At 38.8% G+C, this 23,740-nt stretch overlaps 1 protein-coding gene across 2 annotated transcripts in view; it reads left to right on the top strand.

The window, feature by feature from the left end:
* The first annotated feature begins 746 nt into the window (after nucleotides 1–746).
* tub (TUB bipartite transcription factor) overlaps nucleotides 747–23,740 on the top strand; it is a 40,044-nt gene continuing 17,050 nt past the window's right edge. Inside the window, exon 1 of one of the 2 annotated variants that reach the window (XM_026320146.1) lies at nucleotides 747–868. In XM_026320146.1, the coding sequence (XP_026175931.1) occupies nucleotides 813–868 (56 nt within the window). In that variant the 5' untranslated portion in view covers nucleotides 747–812. Of the gene's footprint in view, nucleotides 869–19,541; nucleotides 19,677–23,740 lie in introns of those variants that run through there. The other variant, XM_026320147.1, reaches the window with a different exon arrangement.

The following is a 23,740-nucleotide window of genomic DNA, read 5'->3' on the forward strand; positions in this document are numbered from 1 at the left end:
AAGATGGGGGAAAAAAACATCGTTGTTAGTAAAATTAAGGTGTTTTTAAACCTTGGCTGTGGTAAAGACTCTCCACCTTCTCCTAAATAAATAAAATATATCAAATATCAGCTTCTGGGGTTCACATAGTATTAAAATGGCAGTTTAAGAGGATTTCCCCTCATCTCTGCCTTTCCTGCCTGGATTGCTTCACCTGTTGATAGTTTTAAAGCATCTCCATGTTTACACACAATTACAGTTATGCAGACACCTATGATTTTAGAGAAGCTACAGCCTCATCATGCATGCAACAAACAATGACCTGTGTGTGAGGCATGGCCAATGGCTTCATAAGAGTGCACATATCTACACAGGGGCTTACTTAGTATTTCCTACAGCATACCTATTTGTATTTTTGCATTGATCAGCTATTGACTGAAAAGGTTCAGGGTTTGCTTATTGGCTCTCAGGCCGTCAGGACATGTCCATAATCACGATAAACAAATCCCACTTTAATACACGCTCTGTGTAATAGGATGATGTTAGTACGAGGCTGTTGGTACACAGGACAAGGATTTTGTCAGTGAAAATAATAATCAACACTGTGAATGAATTAAATCAGCACCGTAGCTGTCAGTTCTCGACAACCCCCCCTCCCCCTCACCCCCCTCTGTGCAGTGGTATAGCCCATAAGAAAGCGTTTGGCTCTGCACAGCCTCTGAGCCCTTTCACTCAACGCCGATTCCTTCAGTTGGTGTTTGCATTAGCGGTGGAAGGAGCATCCGCTCGTTGATTTCGCTGTCTCACCCTCCAGACCACTTCCCCCCGGAGACATGGAGGGAGTCAGCAGCAACAGGAGCATGTCTTACAGTAGATGGAGTTATGACAGGTAAGCGAGCACGTTTAAAACGCTAGTTTTCACCTCAGTCTGTTGCGTTTTCGCTTGTGTCGTCGTCGTGTGTTGTAAAGGTGGGAACATACCCCCCCAACCCGGCGCAGTTATTTGACAGGTGCGATCTGAGTGTTATATCAAGTAGCCTCAGCAACATACAGTGTGTGCTGGCAAACAAACGGGATGTTCGCTCCACACTGTTATGTGCAGGGTGTGTTTACAAACCTCCTAGAAAGTCGATCAACAAAACATCCAGAAGTACGGATCGATTGTTTATGTTGCTCATGTCACTTTATTCTGTTTTTCCTTATTCAGAATAAACTGCTCATTAGGCTATTCTATCTATCTATCTATCTATCTATCTATCTATCTATCTATCTATCTATCTATCTGTTTATCTATCTATCTATCGATCTATCTATCTATCTATCTATGTTTGTCTATCTATCTGTTTGTCTATCTATCTATCTATCTATCTATCTATCTATCTATCTATCTATCTATCTATCTATCTAACTATGTTTGTCTATCTATCTATCTATCTAACTATGTTTGTCTATCTATCTATCTATCTAACTATGTTTGTCTATCTATCTATCTATCTATCTATCTATCTATCTATCTATCTATGTTTGTCTATCTATCTATCTATCTATCTATCTATCTATCTATCTATCTATCTATCTTATGGCTTGACATTTGTTTAGTAAAAGTTATATGTGCTGGGGAAGTGACATTGTTTATTTACAGTAAAGACTAAAAATCATATGCACTGTGGTAAGAATATCTGTGTATAAGCTGAAGTCCTTCAGCCACAGGGGTGGACACATCAGCCAGGATGTCTGCAGGCTAAGCCTCAGCAGGGGTTACTGTGATTGTATCCTCACATTTTGGTACAAAATTCAGACAGGAATCAAGAGTATGAACACACAGTACATAGATGGGGAAACGAGGCACCCCCTAGAGACATTTTGTTCCACAGCTTGGCAAAAATTATTTCATTTATTGATTTATTTTTTTAAGCCTAGTTTTTGAAGAAATTAAAGTTATAAGCAAGCGGAGGATTTGTTATGTGTGATTTATGCCAATAAAACAAACAATAAAATATCCATTGTGTGTATGTGTGTGTGTGTGTGTGTGTGTGTGTGTGTGTGTGTGTGTGTGTGTGTGTGCATGCGTGCGCGTGCGTGCATGTTTGTGATGTCATCAGCATAATGTCAGGCATGAATCAGTCACTGAATGATGTCAAGTGAAAATGGCTCTAACGAAAACACTGTAAGTATGTTCAGTACAAAATAATATTAATAGTATAAGTCCGGTCAGGATGTGGTGGTTAGGGCTGCTGCCTCTCAGCAAAAATGCCCACGTTTAAATCCTGTTTGACCCTGGAGTCTTTCTGTGTGGTGCTTACCTGTTGTCCCTGTGTCTGTGTGGGTTTTCTCTCAGTACTTGACTGTAAATTTTCTGTAGGTGTGAATGTCAGTGTTTGTCTGTCTCTGTGTGTCAGCCCTGTGATAGATGGGTGATCTGTCCGGGTTGTACCCCGCGTCTCACCCAGTGTCAGCTGGGATTGGCTCCAGCTCACTGTGACCCTGGACGCTCTAGGATAAGCAGTGGATGATAAATGGATGGATAGATTGATGGAGCACCGTCAGAGTGTAGCTCAACTGAGACACCGACTGCAGTACACAGATTAAATGGACACCATTTAATAAATGGCCTTATTGTGCCTCCATCAGGTAATAGCACAAATATCACACACATCTAACCATACCAACCAATTCTTCCTTAGTCACACTCAGCCGGCAATTTTCAGTACAGTGGGTGGTTAGAGATACTGTTGCTATATCACTGAATACCACAGGCACGGTAGACAAGGATTTACACTGACAACAGTGTGAAGACATACTGTAAAAAGTAGTCAGTCCTATTGTATATGGTTGTAGATATAATTTTAAAGCCTCTGGAGTAGGTTTTCTTCAAGAGCCTCTATGTATTTGGTGGCATTCATTGTTCTCTCAATTCTGACCAGTCTCCCAGTCTGTGCTGGTCAGCCAGGCTAACTCTTTTCCTATTCTATACAAAGAATTAGTCTGCAGTCTCTTCGGTTGAGATTGAATTCCAGGGGGCAGGCCAGTGGATGCAGAAAAAAGCAATCAGAGAAACAAACACAAGCAAAGCGACAGTGAGACCAGCGAATGACGTGTGGTAGCGTAGAGACGCTAGTGAATGGTTGTTTCTGTTGTAAAAACAATACATAGTGTTATCACCAATTCTGTGCATATTTTTGAACAGACTAAACAGCAAAAGCTAGCTGTACAGAGATTTGTGGATTTGGGACAGGCATTGAGAAACGTTATGAACAGGTCTCTTTTGAAGCTGGAGGAAAAGACTCCACATAAGGTGTTTCAGACCCACATTCTTTTGCTAAGAAAGGAGTGGGTCTGGCTGGCCAGGCTAGCTAAAAGTACCTGCATACCGTGATGCTGACACCACTATAGTAGGGATGGTGTTAATCAGGTGATGAACAGAGCTTGGTGTTTGTCAGACATAATTACATTGTCACAATTTAGGTTGTCAGCTTTGTTTATTGTTTATTTCTAGTCACTTGATCTTTCCCTGCTCACTCACACACCTGTGCACAATTCCCTCATCAGTCTGCTTAGAATATATACTGGCACTTTGCACGTGGTAGAAGTGCTCCAGCTTTCTTGCATATTTTGTGTTTAACCTTCTTGTTTTAGACCACCTCGTTGGTTTTGGACCTCGCACCTCGCCCACTCCTCCATGCCATGGCCTCTGTATACACACCCATAAAATGCAGATATATATTTAATGTAAATAAGCATAATTATTCCCACTTTTGAGTATGTCTATTCGTACCATCGTGTTTCTTGTAGCCATTTTAAGTCATAAAGGAGCCTGTTAGAACTGAGACCTACAATATGTGCAATCACACTGTGTAGTGGCACCCACTCAGCAAACACTGTATCCTAGAGATGGAGGGCCAAGGTGGGCTGACAAGATACCATTCAGAGCCTACAGACCTCAGTGTAGCATTCTCAAGATTTTAAGAGTTTCTCCTTAATTTCTCATCCTTGCAGTATGGGATCTGTCTGTGAGGAAAAAGGCATTGTAAAACGTTATAAAGAAATAGTGATTTGTCAATAAAAATGTTTTGAGTGGAACTGAAATTCCAAAGCAAATCACATGTGCAGAAGTCTTAATTTTTCATTCTGGCCATATCTTTGCTGAAGCAAAAGATTTGTTTTGTTGGAATTTGAAAATGTGTTCTGTTTTAATTTCTTCACTATGCCTGTACTTTGTAAGTCATGCTCATTTGAGATTTCATGGCACAGTGGAGAAAAAAAATAACATACTAACAAATCTCTTCAGTTGTCACATAAAACTCAAGGCTTGTATTGATGTCATTCCGCCTTCTAGCATAGCACAATTTTTTTGTTGTTTTATTGCAAGTGGTTATCTTTATGAAAAAGACCTATGAGGATGCACATTCATTATTATGTGGATGTAGCCTCAGTCTGTGTTTGTTGTAGGTTTTTTGCATTGTTTGCTCAGTGGCCATATTTTCAAGCCTGTGTTTTTGTCTTTCAGCTGTGCTTGTTTGGAGCCACTGCAGTAAACGAAGCAGACTTAAACTATATTCTGACAATAATGTATATAATAATTACTGTAGACATGTAGTGATGTGCTTTAGCATATGATATTGTTTTAAGCTCCTGGGTAACTTCTAAGCATGGATTTGGTTTTAGGTCAGATCACATGGGTTGATCTGAGGGGTGCTTGTGTTTGTTCAGCTTGTGATGCAGGTGCGAATTGGTCACAGCAGGAGCTGTTGACAGTACTGACAGTACTGTGTCAGTATCGTGTGTCTCTGTGTATGCGCTCTGTGTTGCCTTACTGAAGCTCTAACCTGCCAGAAAGTAGGCTATCATTAATTCGAAGTATAGGCAGAATAATGCGTGTTGCTTTTTGAAAATTGAACTCTGTCCCAGTTAGAAGATTTGCGAGAGACCCTCTTCTACAATTGTATTTCTAACACTGGTTCTCAGCTACCAAGTCATACACACCTAAGTGCTGTGAGCTCCTGTAGTGGGAATCCATGGTGTGCTTTGGGCTACTGTGGGTGGCTTCAGAAATGAGTCACAGATGAACCATGTACCTTAGTTGGGAATTGCAGACAAACAACCTGAAGTTATTGGCTGAGATTAAGACTTTTAACCCTTTAATGTCTGACTATCCATTTATTTTTAAGCCCATGTCAATTATTCACTCTGTCTACTGTTTTACAGTGAGCTGTGAGAAAAAGAGCATACATTTCATATTCAAAATCTAGTATTTTGGCTCTACTTCTTCTGATTCCTTTCCACCTTCAGAAATATATTCTGTATTTCAACATATACTGACTGCTGTGCAATCGCTTTAATTTTAGTCCTGCGCTTGTGTTAATGGAATTATGTAGGTTTTGGACACCACACAACATTATGAAGAAAACCAATCCTGAAAAACCAGGCTTGAGACCGTTCTCTATGACTCCTACAGCACATTGCAGGAGAGCTGCTGAAGTGACAACTGTGTGCAAAGAGTGTTGGAGCGTCCACTCCGCCTGCTGTTAGAGCCTGTCCACAAGCCTCACCAATGCTAGGATAGGTTTTTAGAGCACTCAGTGCCATTACACACAGCATTTATTATACGGTTGCATTTTTTTTTTTTTTTTAACGTCACTGTACTTTAAACTGTACTGTTACAACGTGGTTATGGAAAATTGTCTTAGCACGCTGTTGACATGGGTAAAAAATGCAGTTTCCTAACTCACCCTGTTTCTGTTAATGTCGCCTGTCACATCTTATTCATCAAGCCTCCTGACGCTCCAGTTCAACGAGCGCTCTGCTGCATTGCTGTTATTATGCAGTTCATAGCTTAGTCACTGTCCACCTGTTTCTGTAGTAACCACAGATAGAAAAGGCAGGGTAGCAAACAAGGCTTTCAAGCTTTTGTTTATGCAGCTTTTGTTTCAGTTTGCTAGCAGTTAGCAAATATCTTCAATTATTTGTACCTGTGCCCCTAACCAGTTCAACACCTTTATAACTGTCTGCAAAAAACAAATGTCAGCTATTTACTGGTTCAGACATCTACTTTGGTTCTAATTAGTGGCTGTTAAGCAAGGATTGTTATTTAATTCAGTTGTCTACACATATTTACCTATAAATATAAACCCATCCCAGTATGTCCCAGAACAAGTTAAATAACAAAAAATTATGGAAAAACAAACAAAATCAGGTGGTTTTTTTTTTAAATATTGCCCTATAATGGTAAATTCAGTCAAGTTGTTAAAAAAGGCTGAATGAACTGAATATATGATGAATGACTTACACCTAATTCCAGACTTTATACAGATTGGTTTTTAAATGTTGTCATATCATAACTTATTTAATTTTACAATCTTGTGTATCCTCTTGGCATACACGTTAGAGCAGGGGTCTCCAATCCTGGTCCCCGAGCACTACTGTCCTGCTTGTTTTCCAGATATACCTGCCCTACCTACTGCTGATTACCTGACTCAGGTGTGTTCAACCAATCAGAAACTGGAAGGGGATACTTGGAAAACCTGCAAGACAGTAAGCACTCGAGGACCAAGGTTGGAGACCCCTGCATTATAGCATGTTTGTTTTACTGAGAACATCGGATTACATCAAATCCAGACAACATAATGGGCAGCTAGAGGAGATACTAGTCTGCAGACATGAGGTATGGAGGGAAAGATTATGGACACTGCTGAGTTGAAGCTCAAACATTTTTCAAGTGGAGATTTGTGAGGGTACCAGCGACAAAAACGTGTCAGTCAAGTTCTTCCTCTGCAAGTAAAAAGGAACTTGAATGGTCTGAGGAAACAGCGAGTCCTGCCTCTTATAGTGCTGCTGTCATGTAGGGACTGACACCAGGTGCATAGGTGAAGAACCTTCCAATTTAAAGTCTCCCTCTGTGTTTTGATGTCTGTTGCTGTGAGGCAGTGCTTGCTGTGGTGGCAGTGCTTGCAGACCGTAAGATGTGAAAGCAAAGGTCGCTCATGTGAGACAAAAGAGGACTGGCAATTTGGGAATAGTGGTGATTTCTAGATGAAGTGCTAATTCCAGGTAATCTGTTGGCAAATGTGACTGAGTACACACTGTGCAGGGCTGTGCTGACCTTCAACTAACAATGCTAACATTGCCCTCTGTTGTTAAAGAAACCCAAATAAAACAGTGAGCTAAACATAGTGGCTGTAAATGTCATTACATGTGTATTCCTGAAAACAGTGCATTTGATTAATCCTCGCATGTTTATATAACTGTTAAAAATTAAGATCTTAAAGAAGGCATAGTTGGCTAATAATTTAATTTGTATTATTTAAAAACCTCGAAGGTTTAAATGCTATTGACCCAGTCCTGCGCAGAAATGATTATTTTTCCAGTGCTGCAAGAAATATGGTTTTTATACCACAGGAATATTTTTCTTCTGTTCTTTGCTTCTGTTCTTTTGTATGATTGTAATGCGTTTTAAATGCAGATGACGAAGGACAATCAGGTACACAGCCCAGGAGCGAGCCTCTTAAATGTCCTTCAGTAACACTTGATGATTATCTCACCTGTGAAGTGTTTGGAAAGATGATCTTTCAAGTGTAAGAGTGCGCTGGAGATACAGTTGAAAGGTGTGGAGGTGTTTGTGTAAGACACTTTTTGTATAGCTTAATGAATTTCTCGGTGAATCCGATTTAATACGACAATCAATAGATAATAGTGCCTTTATACTGAAAAAGCCATTACTGTCAAAAGCCTAGTGATAATATTTACAAGTTTTTAATGTAAACAGAAATGTCTACACACAATAACCTACTCATTTAAGTGAAAATGATTCAAATTGATGTTTGTACAAAACAAAGCCTACTATAAAAATAATTAAATCTGTTAAATGACAGTGAAACTGCCAGTGGAAATGAATGTACTAATGATTATGTTTTTCATTTTCAAATGTGAAATCAAAGTTTTGATTTGTAAAGAATCCCCAGATGCTATTATTAAAGGTAATCTTTATTTCAGCCTGGCATTTTTTTTTTACCAAACAATCTTCTAGTTCGAGGAAAAGTATTACCCCTGTTCATAACCCCTCTATGCGTGGTATGTCAGTGTTCGTAGCCTTCTCACTTTGGAGCCTTTGCTGTAGCTTCTTAATTTTCGTGCACATCAAAGTGGGTTTGTGTTGAATTGTCCTTCCAGCAGCAGGTGTGTCTTTGGAGCAGGAGTCAGGAACAGCATGACATCCCAGCTGTGTCCTTGGCCTGTAGAGATGGGGACACAAGAAAAAAAAAAAAAAAACATTTAGAAGTGATGACATATATTACACAATGGTACTTCTTTATGTGAGTTGTACCTTGAATAAATGAGAACCCTTTGCCTTTCAGTTTTAAAGCTGAACAAAGCTGGCTAGATGTAAGTTCTTGTTGTAAATATAAATAGAAAAAATAAAATATATGAGTGCAAGTAAAGTTAATGTTCTGTGGGTGTGTGGTGCCCCACCATCATTCCTGTGACATTGTTGATATTGTGACATCGATTAAAAAACACTGTGAAATGGTGTCACTGGCATGTCTGTAAAGGTTAAAGTCTTTTATGCAGCCACTGGCATGCACATGTAAATTAATTTTGATCACAGATACATATATTATGCAAACAGTCATATGCATATATAGAGATATTTCTCCAGGAGGATATGCATACAAATCAAAGCATTCTCTTATATTACACTCACACTGCAGGTAAACAGCAGGAAGGACAGATCTTTAAGGGAGGACGTCCCTGTGGACACTTAGTACCAGAAAAGGTGATGACAAAGACCATACCAAGACCATTAGCCTTTCTTCATTTATTCCATGTGGTATTGATTTACTCATCTCACTCTCTCTTGAACTGCTCCTTTCCCTTGTTGTCCTCTTTCAGCCTACATTAGCTGTGGACTACCATGATATGTTTTACAGGACTATATTTTTTTCATCTCATATCTTACATTAGATCTTCTTTCATCTTGCATTTTTTGAGCAAATACATAGCTTTTTTTTTCAGATAATGTGTTTATATACTTACCGTATCTTAAATTATGCCTTAAAAGTATGATGTCATTATGATTAGGATTATATCAAATCACAAAATCAACTTTTATTAGCTCAAGAAAAATATCTTTAATCTTTTTACTGTGGATCCCATTTTTAACTTATGGGTTTTGTATTTTCTTAATGTATTTTAAAAGGATTTTTTGAGCAATATTTTAAAAAAGGTCTTTAAATATACAGGATAAACTGCTCAAAAAAAGTTCAGTGATATCACCTATCTATTTAGGAAGCACAAGTGATTTTGAATCACTTTCATCTGCTTAGGTGCCAATGAAAGTGTAATGGTGAGGCAAAAGTAAGACAACCCCTAAGAAGGGCTGGTTTTTGCATGTGGTGGCCACAGACAAATGCTTTCTACTTATCCTTCCTGACTAATTCTTCTCCAGTTTTGAGTCTGTTTCACTACTGTCAGTACAAGGCAGTACTGGCAGCCTAAATCGGTCGGACAGGTAGTCCAGTTACTCCGAGATGGCACATCCATCAATCCATGCAATCAGAAGAAAGTTTGCTGTGTCTCAATTGGCATTTAATAGAACACCAGAATTGGCATGTCCACCACTGGCATTATGTTCACTTCACCTTGGAGGGCCGTATAGCCCTTCATGTCATAGCCAACAGTAACTGACTGAAATCCTCATAGCAACTGTCAGACCTTACGTTGGTGCAGTGGGGCCTAGGTTCCTCCTGGTGCAGGACAGTACCCGGCCTCATGTGGCCAGAGTGTGTAGGCAGTTCCTGGATGACAAAGACATTGACGCCATTGACTGGCCTTCACGTTCCCCTGACCAGTTGAGCACCTATGGGACTATATGTCTCAGTGGATATGACACCACCAAGTACCACCACAGACTGTCCAGGAGCTCACTGATGCCCTGATCCAGGTCTGGGAGGAGATCCCCCAGGACACCATCCACCAACTCATCAGGAGCAGCCCAGACACTGTTGTTGGATACAGGCACACAGCGGCCATACATACTTCTGAGTCACATTGTGAGTGGCTGTGATAAAATTTGGATGACCCTGTCATTTTAATATTTTCAGTCTGAATTCGAAAACATGATTTGGATGATACATGATTTTGGTTTCCATTAGCCATTGTTCTGAATGAATTATATTTATGTTTGTCTTCTCCTCCATACCTGGCTCTGTACCACAAGCGGATATGTGTGGGATATGCCTCTGGAGCTGGTTGCTATGGTGAAACATGTTGGCATGAAACCGAGAAGAGGCATTAAGTTTTTGAGAAATAATGCTGTGTAGACGTTGACTGGGTATTTCTGTATGCCATATCTATGAACAGACTCTATTGGGAACATATGCTGGCTTTTCTCCTTTAGTCCCTTCTTCACATAGAAGAGAATATCATATCATACTGTTGTCTTGCTGGGTCTGAAAGATTGCATTATAGTGGTTTTTGATCCATATTTCAATAGAGGGGAAATGTGAAGAACAATTTGACTTGTGAATATTGTAGACTTGTATTCTTTGTCTTTTCAGAAGCATATAATTTAGTTCATGCAGGTCATTTTATTTCACCAGGTCATTTGCATTTCAAAATTTCACAGCACAGTTGTTCCCCAACAAGTGTTTTATTCCATTAAGTTACCTTTTGTCATTTTTATCTGACTGTCAGAACAAACAGGCAAGAAACAGGTAAGTGATTGGCTGTCCACTGAGTGACACTAAAGCAATAACCAATCATGTAACTGCTCTGTCCTGCTTCTTTTCTTTGTGTTCGTCTATGTCTTCATACATTGTGAGATCATCCATTTTGAATATAACTTAATTTGCCACAGATTCATACATGGCTGGCAATTTGGCTTTAATAGAAAATATACACAATATTATCCTATATCAATACTGAAAATATCAGTTTGACCATTTTCAGTTTTCTCTAATTTCTAATAACTCTGATTTAACATTTAAGTTGAAAGGAGATTTAATTCACACTGAGCTGTCTGTCCATTATAATACTGATGATCTGGTGGGAACATAAACCATGTTGCTATGAGACTAATAGATACATGGAGGATTACTTTTATCTTTTCAACAAGGAGAGAGCAGCCGGCCTTAAAGATTTTAGCACCATAGGCAACCAACTATGTAACTTTGCTCTGTTACATGATCATTATTTATATATTCCTTTGTATGCTCTCGTCATCCTCACCGTGCTCATTTTGTTCTGTCAAGGGGCTTCTGATTTATAATATTGAATTATTGCTTTCTTAGAAAATACAAACGTGATGTGCAGTCTTGTGTGTTTCCTTCTTGCCATTAAAATTATCGTAATAATTAAAATGGGGTCTTAATGAATAAAAGGAGCACACAAACACAGAGCAGAGCCAGGATGGAGAGTATTTCCATTCTGGCATTGTTTCTCTTTAATTTTGCTTCTAACAGTTTATCCTCGGTTCACTCTGATGCCTGGACATTTAATGAGTTTCTCACTGTATAAATTGTAACCCAAAGTCCAAAAATATAGAACAGGGTGTTTTGTAATGACTCAGTGGATCAGATGGTAGGAAAAAACAAAAACACAAACGCCTAGAAATACTTTAATCAACACATCTTTTTGTAACCACTATGTCTGTCAGCTACAAGTATTTTGCATGTTTATGCTGTAAACTGCAGATGGGGGGAAGAGCCAATCATAACTAAGGAGGATTTATCTTTTATCCCCCACACAACAGGGAAAGTTATAATTAAGAAATACTACTTGTTGCTATTGAATAAGTCATTCAGTTTTTATCTGCTAAGAGTGATTGTAGGTTTGTTATTTTCTTGTATTACCTTTAATATTTCATGTATATATATGTATTATTACTTTAAGATACAACACTAAAATGCCAAATACACGAATACAACTGGAAAGCAGTCTGTCTTTTCATACACATTAGCTGTTGGTGACTCTTATAATATCCGTTTGCATGTGTCTGATATAAAGTGTGAAACAGCTAGTATGGTTTGTGAAGATGGAAATGCAAATCTTGTGCTATTGTACAGCTCCGCCATGTGTCCATGAGTCATCACTACACATTTCTGTCACCGGTGAATGAGTCCCCCTGTCGGTGGAGAAAAATAAAACATTCTGCTTACTGCAGCAACACAGTGATGCTACCACACGTTGCAGGCACAGCCGGTTTAATTAATCACAGCTATGGCAGCCGGCAAAGCGGTAATGGATTTGTGTTTGTGTATGTGTGTTTTTTCTTGACGCAGATATTGTGCTTAAATAGCCTACCACTGAGCTTTTAAATGATAATTAGTCTCTGCTGTTGCCATGGTCACAGGAGCGAGCCAGCAGAGGAGCGTCTATCAGAGGAGGCAGCGTGACATACAGAAAAAGACATCAGCTGCTGCCTCCTTGCAAAGATGCTGAGTTTGGATGCAAGTGTTGCACACATTCGCAGCGCACTACTCCCTCCATATCTGTGCCATGGAATTAAAAACATCCATTAGCACTGCTCTCTGATCCATGAAATTACCCGAGAGTTAGAGTGACATGGTCAGATTATTACAGGGTATTACATGTTACTTCACAGTGAAAAAGGTAACTGATGGCTGATGTGCTGTTTGTGAGAAGAAGAATGATGGTTAGAAAGCCAAAAAACAGTCTTTAGATTTTTTGGTGTCATATGTCATATGGTTTGCTATTTCTTCCTTTTGTCTACGGCAGTTAACTAATTCATACTGTAATTTCTTGGAGCTTTTTAAACTGGAGATGATGACCATGCAAAACTAATCTGAGAGCAAAGGATAAAGCACAAAGAAGATAGATAAGTACGGTATGAGAAGAAACAGCTTAGAAACAGTGAGTCACATACATGCACTCCTCTAAAGATAGGTACACTCTGTACAGCATCTGACAAGACGACACTCTTAGTTAACGTCTCTGCCTGTCTGCTGTCTATTTGTCAGCGAGGCGTGAGGTACGATATGCGTCAGACTGTGTAAGATGTAGTTGTTATCCTCCGTTTCAACCAACCTCTGAGAAGACAAATTAAGCTTTTATTACTTTTACTTATAATGGTCTTTTAGTGCTTTCACTAGGTGATGAAAATTCATTTTTAAAGACAGGACTGTATTTTGCAATACATTATGAATGTACCTCTATGTAGATTTGTATTTCCTACTTTTCATAACTGATGGAAGTTTGATTTAAGGTTACTACAACACTTATATACACATTTGATAGCTGGGAAGAACCAGTAAGGCACCTTTTAACAGCTAGACAAAAACAAATCAATCACTGCAAAATAACATTGTGAGTTTAAAGCAAAATTTGGCTGCTTAAATTAAATGCATCTGAATAGAGATACACAGCAAAATTATGGGAGCTGACTCATCAGTCCATATTAGGTTTTATGTTTCTTATAAACTAAGCTGTGCATCTTTGTTTGTTGCCCTTGGATACGAGTGGTTTCCAAAGGGAAACCCTGTCATAAATACCAAATTAGCAAAGCTCAAAATATATAGTCTTTCTACAGAGTCACATTCAGAGATAGATGTGTTGTTAAGGCAGTGGTATATGCAATGTCTCTTCCTCTTGGTGATTCATCTCACAGTCACCATTATATTTGTTTTTGTGCAGCTTTTTGCATTTGTTATCACATTTTGTATATTTGCAAGCAACATTTTGCTTGTATAATTTCTAGCACAATTTTGTTTTGATTATAACTTAACCCAGACTCCAAATGATATAGGAATATTTTTATTTAGTTTATTTTGTGTTACATATCACAGCACAGGTAATGTGTTGTATATTGATCATCTGAAGTTAATTTGCCTGGTTAGTCAGGAGTGGGGAGCCTCTCAATTCTATCAATGTTATCTTCATGACGTATTTACAAGTGACAGTAGCATGCTATTCATACACAGATTCACGTTATACATACACAGACAGAGCTGTGCTACAAAAAAAGAGAATGCAAAAGAACTTCGGTATATTGAAGCAGTCCATCTGGTTGCCTCACTGGGACACTGTTTCATCCAGCGTGACATTTTCTAATCCAAATCATGTTTTATGCATGCCCTCTGTTAGGCACTGAGAGATGAGACCCAGGGATTTATGTTGATACAAGGACTGTGTATGTGTATTTGCTGATTCTTTAGCACACTTGCATGCTGCACTAGAGTCCAGAAGGCAGAAACTAACTTAACACATAGCCTTGGTTTGCATGTTACATAGAAAAGATAAGGTGAAGTAAGACTTGATTATCGTTGTAGTAGTACAATGAAAGTTTACTTTTATGTGATGGTGTTACAAATGTTTTCCTGAAAATATAGCTGAATTACAAATTGAAATTTTCCACAGTTTCTTCTTACCGGCAAAGACCACATTACCCACATTAGAGGGAATTAACAGAGAACACACATTAGATTCAACTTGTACTGGACATGAGTCAATGTGCTCATTCACTTTTCATTCTTTTCATGCATAAGCTGACACAGGCTCTTACTCTCTGTTTCTGAAGCTGTGAGATTTACTTTTCTCTCACACACAAACACACATAGTCTCTCTGTTTCTGTCTCTCACTCTCTCTCTCTCACTCTACGATTTACAGCTCCCCTTAACATAAAGATACCACTGTTTAAACAAAATGCCTCATAGAAACCTTCATTGAATGGCGTTTTGGTTTTAGCTGCAGATAATTAAAAAAAAAAGAAAAAGAAATATACATTTCTTCATTTTCTCAAGATTTTTTGAAGTCTTTATAAAAAATGATGTTATTATCTGCTGAATTGCACCTGGAACTGCTGCTGATTCACAGAAGGCCACAGTGGGCTGTTTCTAGCTAAATGTGGGATTTTCTTTCATTAGCCCATTCTGTATGTAAAGAGCTTTTCCTAAATTGTATTTTACAGGTCGAATGAGGCTGGTTTTATTGTAAAATCATTACACAGTGCATTAGCCTGACATTCCTGCATGGGCTGAACAATCAAATAGGATCTGATTAGGACTGTGATTTCTCAAGAAGGCTCTCAGATGTAGTTTGAATATGCAATGTAATCACAGTTTAGAAAAGCCTTGAAAGGATTTGCAGCTCCCCTGTACTGTTTAATTTGGGTTTCTAGCCACTTTCCTGAGTGACAAGAGGGAACAATAGCTTGCTTTGCCTTGTCAAGTGTATGCCTTGCTATTTATTTGAAGTTTTTCCCACTACATGCACTCTGAAAATTTGTGTAATGCTGCTTTATTGTTTTGATCATGCCTTCACATGTAAATGCAGAAGTTTTCTATTACCGTCAGAAGCACTTGCAAAAGAAGCGCTCTTGAGTGACTAAAAGGTTGTACAGTTAAATATTAAATGTCTGAGCTTCCAAAAGCAGTTTCCAAAGTCAGGTTACACTTACTCACAAGCTGTTGCACCATCTGATATTAGTTGTAACCCATTCATTCCTGTAATACTCTACAGTGTTGTGTATGTATGATTAAACAGGGGTGGGTTGTTAAACAGCAACCATTTTCTTAATCCTGATGCAGACATGGCTTTTTTAGCTTTGACCACATTATTAGTAACAGGATCGCTTGGCACGCCTCCAGTCTCTCTGAAGTGCAGCACGCTCCCGTGTGTGATGTGATGTAATGCGGAGCCAGTCAGTGACTCACTCCTGTGTTGCCGTGTCCTAATTGCATACTTCGAAGTCCACACTTCAAGGCTGAATACATCATGTAAGTTTGATGAGTCCCATTTTTAAGGCTTCTCTAAGTGCAGCAGAGACATATGTCTTTCTCTTGCCTGAATCTGGAGGACACACATGTTTTATCCACTGCACTTTGCAGCACAAACTGGCAACACAGTGGTTATTGTTAATGGTGCATCCAGGCAGTTCCTATCCAGTTTTTGTGATAAGGTGGTTATCAAGCATGGGCATCAAGCAATGAAACGAATGAAGCCTCTACTATATGTAAATAATGGAACACAGGTATAAACGTCACTGTTTGCTCCTCTTAGCATCCAGTCATATGCTATTGCCTCTCATATAATGTTTTCCAGGTGTCTGTCATGCTGAAATGAAATGTCACAACTTTTTATGGAAGTTTACCACTGGTTTTTACCACCTTGTTTAGTGCTCATGCTCAGCAATTTCTGAGGTGTAAACTTGTGAATTTTCACCTTTACAAGTCAAAGGGAACTGCTCTAACACTATTAACTGTGATGGAAATTGTGATGATGAGAAACTGCTTTGAGAAGGTGCGACACAACCACACAACCACAAATTATTGTGCATCCAACCTATCAGACATAAAGAAATCATCAAACTTGCTGCGTGTAGTGCCAAAATACAAGTAATGCCTGTTTATGTTGGACAGAAGAGCGGAGTTGGCTCTAGCATGTTGGAAATCGCCTCCTTGCTTACTGAGAATTTGGACTCGAGGGGCTTTTGGTTTTCTGCGTGTGATAAAAATATCCAAATATTCAGCATACAGATTTATACAAAGCTACTGTAAATGTCACTCGTGAATTGTGAGATGTTCTGGCTGACTGATCAGGCTGTTATCTTCTTAAGGCTTTGTGTTTTGCAGCTGTGTTACAGCCAGTTTGACATAGGCAAGCAAAAGCCAGAGATCCATTTTCACATTAGTGTGTGCCTTCTGTGCCAGAACCATTATTGTAATTATGGATACTGCTGGTTTCCTATTACCAACAAGAAAATGCCTCTGGGAGAACAAATTCTGAACTGGAAAAATTAAATTTGTCAAGAGGATCTTATCATTTAATGTTTAATGCAGTAATGGCTCTGTGGCAAGAGGGAAAATGGCAGAAGAGAGCATTCTGTTTACTAAATTAAGTAGGAGGAACGAGATCCTTTTATCTTCACAAATTTCACAAAAATTCAACTTCCTCCCAATTCGAACAGTCTCCTGACAAAAGCCAAACTTCAAAGTCTCCCCTTCAGCATCAAATATTAAGCACTGTGCTGTGCCTACACCTGTTCCTCAGTGGAGTGGCTTGTTCCATTTTCTTTCACCAGCTGAACCACAGAAAGATTTAAGTTACATTCGTTGACAATCGTCTAAATGTATCTCTTCACAAAGGCTTAGTAGCCTCTGCTTGTAATAGTCAAAAGCGTATGTTTGCTCTAAGCTTATATGGCAGCCAATAAGAGGAATCTGTGCCTTGCTCATGCCCTTGGCAGAGCTGATGGTTGTTGAGCCAAAATCTCAATAAGACAAGTTAAACCAAATGTCTTCCCAAATACTGTGATAACTGCAGCAGGAAGCATGGTTGAAGCAGGCTGTTGTGTCTTCAGATGGCTCCGTGCTATCTGGATATGCTTATTACTGGATAAATCACAAAACTCAAAAAGAACATGGGTCCCCTGGGTTGCGTTACAAACACTACACAATCTTTCCTTTGGTCTTTTGGAGTTTGATGGGGGAAGACTGGGATTTGCCTTTTGTAGTGGAGTTACGATTCTGTACAGCAGAGCTGTGTAGGAGGGACATCTGACTTTACGGCCCACTTTAGTAAAACACAAACTGTTGTCAACATGCCTCGCAGTAATTAAATACAGTAACATTTGACTCTTTTTTAGCAGCGCAAATAACAAACTTCTCTATTAAATATGTTACCAGTGTAGAACCTAATGTATTGTCCCACATATTACCAGCCTTCTTAAAAACTGACCGCACTGACTTCCTTTTGATTTAAATGTTGCTGGTGCTCTGCGACTTGATGGGTACAACACTGTGAGGGATTGATCTGTTTTTAAATTTTATGGAAGGTGATTTATTTTATTGTCCATTCTGTCAACACTTGCTTTGCGTTGGAGTCAAAATGAAATGCCTTTGTGACTTGGCATTTTTGAAAGGCCATACCTTTCAAGAATGCAATCAATGTTTCATTATGTTTTCAGTAAAGCAGCTGCAGAGGCGTTGAAGCTGTCACCTCTACAGTAGAGGTGAATACCACCACGTTGCAGTACATCTTCTGTGTGTGTGTGTGTGTGTGTGTGTGTGTGTGTGTGTTGGACTATCCAGTATATTGACTGCATGTTTGGTTGCTGCACTTTATATCAATGATGCTTGTTTTTAGGTGTGTAATCAATAATTTAATGGAAAATGCTTAAATGCTCTATATAATGACTGCACTGTGTGAATTGTCTTTAGTTAACAAACACTTTGTGAGATTATTACAATAGTGTGTCACCATGTAACAAAGTGCGTCTAACTGCATCAAAAATTGACCTTGGGAGAATGAACGTAACACTGTAAGCTCCAACATATTACCAATGCCTCAGCAATCATAAATGTGTGTGTTTGTGTGTGTACTTTAATGTATTTCAGAGTGGGTTGGTGCACTGAATGTTCTAAATCCATGTGAATATAACTCAGGAATTGGTGCAGAACACGGATGAAGAAATACAGCAAATACAGGATTTTGCCTGCGGCTGTTTTGCAGAGAGTCAGTAGATGTGAAAGGTGAAATGCTTTTATCTGCACCTACAAGTAATAGACTTTCTTCCTTTAATGATTTTCAGGATTGTTTCAGATAATTTCACTTGTGTAAAACCTGCACATGCATGGATCACATACTTAAAACTTAGATATTTTTGTGTTGACAGAGTTGACATGAATCGACTCCTTGTAGAGCAGCAGTTTTACATGGAAGCCGCTTGCTTTAACTGTCTATAGATGGACTTCTGAATAACCCTGGGAACACAGTGAGTGATGTGTGTTTATGTGGTGACAGTTAGGGGTGGCAGACGGAGGGCGGAAGCAGATGTGTGTGAGAGAGGTTCAGAGCTGTGGCACTATCACAGGGTGCCTTTGTCCGGCTGTAGAGAGTGTTGAATTAAAGGCTGTTAACACTAGTCTGCACAGTCATATGCTAATGCCTCTCATAAATAAATTATGGTCCTGAAAACACATCTGAGTCCCTGTTTTACATGCTTCTTGTAATGCAGTTTATAAACAAGATACTGAAAGTGTCAGAAAGACAGAGGAAGAGAGTGTGTATGGTTGCTTTAGAGCGAAGGGGGGCGGCACAGTACAGAAATAGCATAGAAGGAACATCAAAGAGGCAAGACAATAACCTTTATTTTTTCTTTTTTTGCTTATGTTTTTGCATTCAATTCTGCTGTAGGTGATGGTGCACGAGAGATAATTTGGGTGAAGAGGCGGAGAGTGAGATTTGGAGAGAAAAAAGTAAAGGAGGGGGGATTTAAAGGGCAAGAAACTGAGAGAAATTTAGAGCTGACGGAGAGAGAGAGAGAGAGTGCAGAGGGAGAGGGGAGAGAGCCAGTGCAGAGCAGGAGCAGAGGCAGCGGATGGAAGAAGAGACGAGGAGAGGCATTGGCTCTTCCATACACATGGAAGAGAAGAACACGGCTATTTCATGTACTCGGTGTGCATGACTGAGTGTGGCTGTCTGTCTGCCTGGATTCTTAGTCATCTGCTACCCCACAGCCAGAGGAGATACGAAAAAACACAGGCAGGCTGGGGATATACTGTAGGGCTGTGTGCAGAGAATGAACAGGCGATGTGAGCTCACTGGCTGTGATCACTGTCCTCAGACCCTGTAGCCACTTGCACTGTTGCTGTTGCAGGCCATTAGCCTTGCAGTTAGGCAGCAGCAGTGAGGGTGATTGATGCAGAATGAGCTCCAAGCACTCCTCCGACTGGATTCCCTACAGGTAGTGTATCACATTCCCGAGAACACAGAAAATATCTTTTGAAAGCGGTGTGTAGATGTGTGTATCTGAGCGGGTGTTCAGTTGTGTGAGCATCTGACAGGGAGATCAGATTAATAATGGTAACACTGAATTGGCACAATAAAAGCAAAGATGTGTAATGATGAAAATTGTATTGTATTTTTTGTTTTTGGTACTGTGAGCATGTTAAGCAGCAATGTGTTGCTTCTGTTTATATTTAGTTTGGACTGAGGGTCCTTTTAAAGGACTATCACAAGAAAAAATTAAATAATGCAAAAGTATAACCCAGAATTTCAGCTGCCTAAATTATTAAAATCAGATTCTTTCATTACTGTGTTATACATGTGTGAAATTGTTTATAATTAGATTCAGTTTTGTTTAACTGGATTCAGAAGTAGTTTCATTGTGATATTAAGGATGTAGGGCTCCATTCATATCAGTACATATTTTCATTTGTTTCATTTGTTTGTCTTGTCACTGAGGAAGTCCCAGCCTTTGTGTGTGAATATTTGTGTCTAAAAAGGCATGTCTGCCTGCATGGGCACCAAAATGATCTTCATTGCATCATGCTGGGGGTATAATTCTGCCATTGATAGAAAGTGATATATTTTTATGTGAATATCAAAAAAAAAACAAACAAAAAAAAAAAACTGAAGGCTTCATGACTTTTAGTGCCCTATTTTAAAACCAATACATGCTTTCATCAGTTCAAGTGCTGAACTAACCGTGCTGGCCCTTCCCTCTGATTGAATACCTATTGCCATGGTTTCGTTGCTTACTTTGATGCCATTGGCTCATGGTTGCTATAAGTTACGGTGGCAGTCCACAAATTTGGGAATGACACTGCACCAGTGACATGTGGAATTTATTTTAAACCTCTTGAAAGAGCAGAAACACTGATATCAAAAATAATGTACAAGAATTTTATGAAGGATTGACTTAAAACTTATTCCATGACTTGGGCCAAATAGTACTTACCAGATGACTATATTTTTCACCCTTTCTTCTAGAAAAGACGTGTGAAAAGCTTAAATTAAATGCTGGTCAACTAAAACTTTATTCACAAGAAATGAACCCGTAAACTATCCCTTGAATTACACGCTTTGAGTGCCTGTGACAAAAGTGGGAGAGGCGAGATTGATGGTTTGTGAATGAACAGTTTTTTTTCTCATCCCATGAAATGACATCAGTGGTGACCTGTGTGTAAAATAGTTAGGCTTCCCTCTTTTTTTTGTGCCAATAGATCCACTTCCACTGGTGGATTTATTTACTGTAGTAGTCACACTAGTTACACTGCAATATTTAGGGGATGATTGTTTCTGGGATCGCGGCTGCACATTGATTGCACAGTATTTCAGATTTTAAACACAGTAAATTCATGTGTGGCCTATGTGGATGTGTTTTATTGGCTATATTTTGACCTTGACCACATACTGAACATTATCTGATGAAGACACAACCATATCGTAAAACATCATATTTGTGTTCTTCCTTTTGGGGCATTAATCTAGTGGCTCTTGACTGTTGTGCCTGGGAATGTGTTGTGATGTACATATACCACCCTGAGTAATGCCATGAAACTATCATGAAAAATGCATAGGCCTCTGTGTAGACTTGGGGGAGACAGCTGCACAGCTAAATGAAGGAAACATATCTCATAAATACACACATCTACAAAGAAACCACAGTTATTGTGTGGAAGTTCCTTTCTGTACGGAGCAGATTCGCCGGATTTGCATTTCAGCTGTGGAAGACTTGTACAACTCTGTTCCTTTTGTCTCTGACATGGGAACCCCAGAGAGAAAACAACAACAACAAAATTGTATGCTCCTGACTAAAAAACATGTCAAATTGGTGTTTTTCCAAAAAAGTTATTCATAAAGTTATTTCACTTTTCTTTTTCAGAAGATTTCATCTGACAACAGTTCATGTAATAAATATGACATTTAGTTCCATTATCTGTTTTTAGTTTTTTTTTTAAATTCCACATTATGTCAATATTATTTTTATTAATTACTTGTTTTAAAAGTTCAGTCTGGGTCTGTGCAGTGCTCATCAGATTATCTTTTCTCAATCATGGATTAGGCCATGAAAATGAAAATTAAACATGCCTTTGTGTACATATTGGCACTGTCCTTCAGTGTTGCTAGGTGCTGTCGCTGAACAATTATCCAGGGGCTGTCACACATAAAACCTCTTAACACGTATAAAATTATTTTAAAGGCGAAGAGGAGTGTCAGTGACTGACACGCGAATCCTGTCCTCAAATCAGTGCCAAACTCACTTCCCCAGGTTCACAGTTTTTGTGTCTAAATCAAAATTTGGTTCAAGTTAGATCTCAATTCAAATTTCTTTTTTTTTAATAATGATGCACATGGCATTTGCAACAGACATTTTTAATGTTATTCTTATACATAATATATCATATATATTATAATGAGATCAATGTAAAGTTTTTTTTTATATTCATAAGAACCCATTGCTATGTAGAGTATATAGTGCTTAATCTTAGTCCAGTATTCTTTTCTTTTTATAAATATATATATATATGGGTATATAGAGTAAATGAGATCCATTCATGATGAATCAAATGTTTGGACATTAGTGTTTGATCTTCTCAGAACATTTTGAGTTACAGTAAATAAATAAGTTTCTGTAAAGTATGTTGCAGGATCGGACCATTTAGAGACTCTCCAAATTAATGAGCCGTTTGACCTCCACTGGAACAGCTCTGTTTGTGTCATTATCTTCTTGTCTAATGCCTATTCACACACTTGATTACTCTGATTGCAGACATGGAGTGCTTTGTTTGTCTGTATGGCTGACAGAGAGTGGGAGGTAAATACTTTTTTATTGTATCTGTGTGGGCCTTTGTCATCAAACTCAGCAGTGCAGAAATACTGGTAGACTGAATATTCACTGATTCTTTACATGCTGATACCTGCACAGACTGACTCGCCATCATCACTGTCATGTTCAGCCTTTTGAATCAGGATATTAAGCTTATAAGAATGCTCATCAGCCATGATGATGAACCTCTTCTTATTTACCACGCGGCAATAAGACGTAACGGAAAATGTAAATAGATTTGCCGCTGTTGCCATTAAGTGAGCTGAGGGATAAAAAACTGACAAGTTAAAAAATTGAACATTATACAAGCATTAAATTGGAAACGCTTCCTGCTTTTGATCATCTTGTAACACTCAGCCATGCAATTACCAGATCAGCATTGTGTAATCAGCCACACTGCAAATTCATACAAACATTTAGAGCATATGGGCATTTATCATTTGGATGTCACATTATTTATACATCTTCAGGCCAGTATTCATTAAAGGTTTTTAATTCTTGCTAACAGAACATGGCTTTATAAGAGAATGAATGAAATTGAACAAACAGCATTATAATCTGCATTTACATGTAAAAATGTTTCTTTGTTTATGAAACAAAGCAATTTCAGTCCCATTAAGCGTGCTGGAAAAACAACAAAATGTTCTCATTAATCACACTTCAGCAAACACCTCTTCCCCTCCATCTTTCATCTTTTTCTCATTTCTCCTAGCTCATTCTCTCCGACTCTTCTAGAGAAAAGCTCTCATTCCACTCTAATAAGGAACCTTTGAGGTTTCTCAGGGGTCACTGAAATGCCCATCAACACGGGCTGAAGGAACAGTCAGTAGCTGTGTTGTCGGTGATTAAAAAACTCTGGCAGTGACAATGGATGACTGGGTGCAATGTGAAAGAGCAACCAGTCAGTCACTGGTGCTGGATAAATCCTGCTGCTTTGTTAATGAGTGATTAATCTATTCACCTTTAGTAAATGGAATTTATGCAGGCTATTCAGAAGCAGAGCCGAAGGCAGCGCAGTGGGCCCACAACCAGTGGTTAGGGTTGGCTCTAACAGAGAACAATGACTAAAAATGGTGTTAAAGAACAAATATAAGAAAAAATCTAATATGGAAATGATGTTTGTTGTTCCCAGCATGGAAGTAAAATTTACTCTAGCAATATTATGCCAAAAACTGGCATCGTCAAATTATAATTTT

The sequence above is a fragment of the Mastacembelus armatus genome, chromosome 3, assembly GCF_900324485.2.
Source record: "Mastacembelus armatus chromosome 3, fMasArm1.2, whole genome shotgun sequence".
Classification (NCBI taxonomy): Eukaryota; Metazoa; Chordata; class Actinopteri; order Synbranchiformes; family Mastacembelidae; genus Mastacembelus; species Mastacembelus armatus.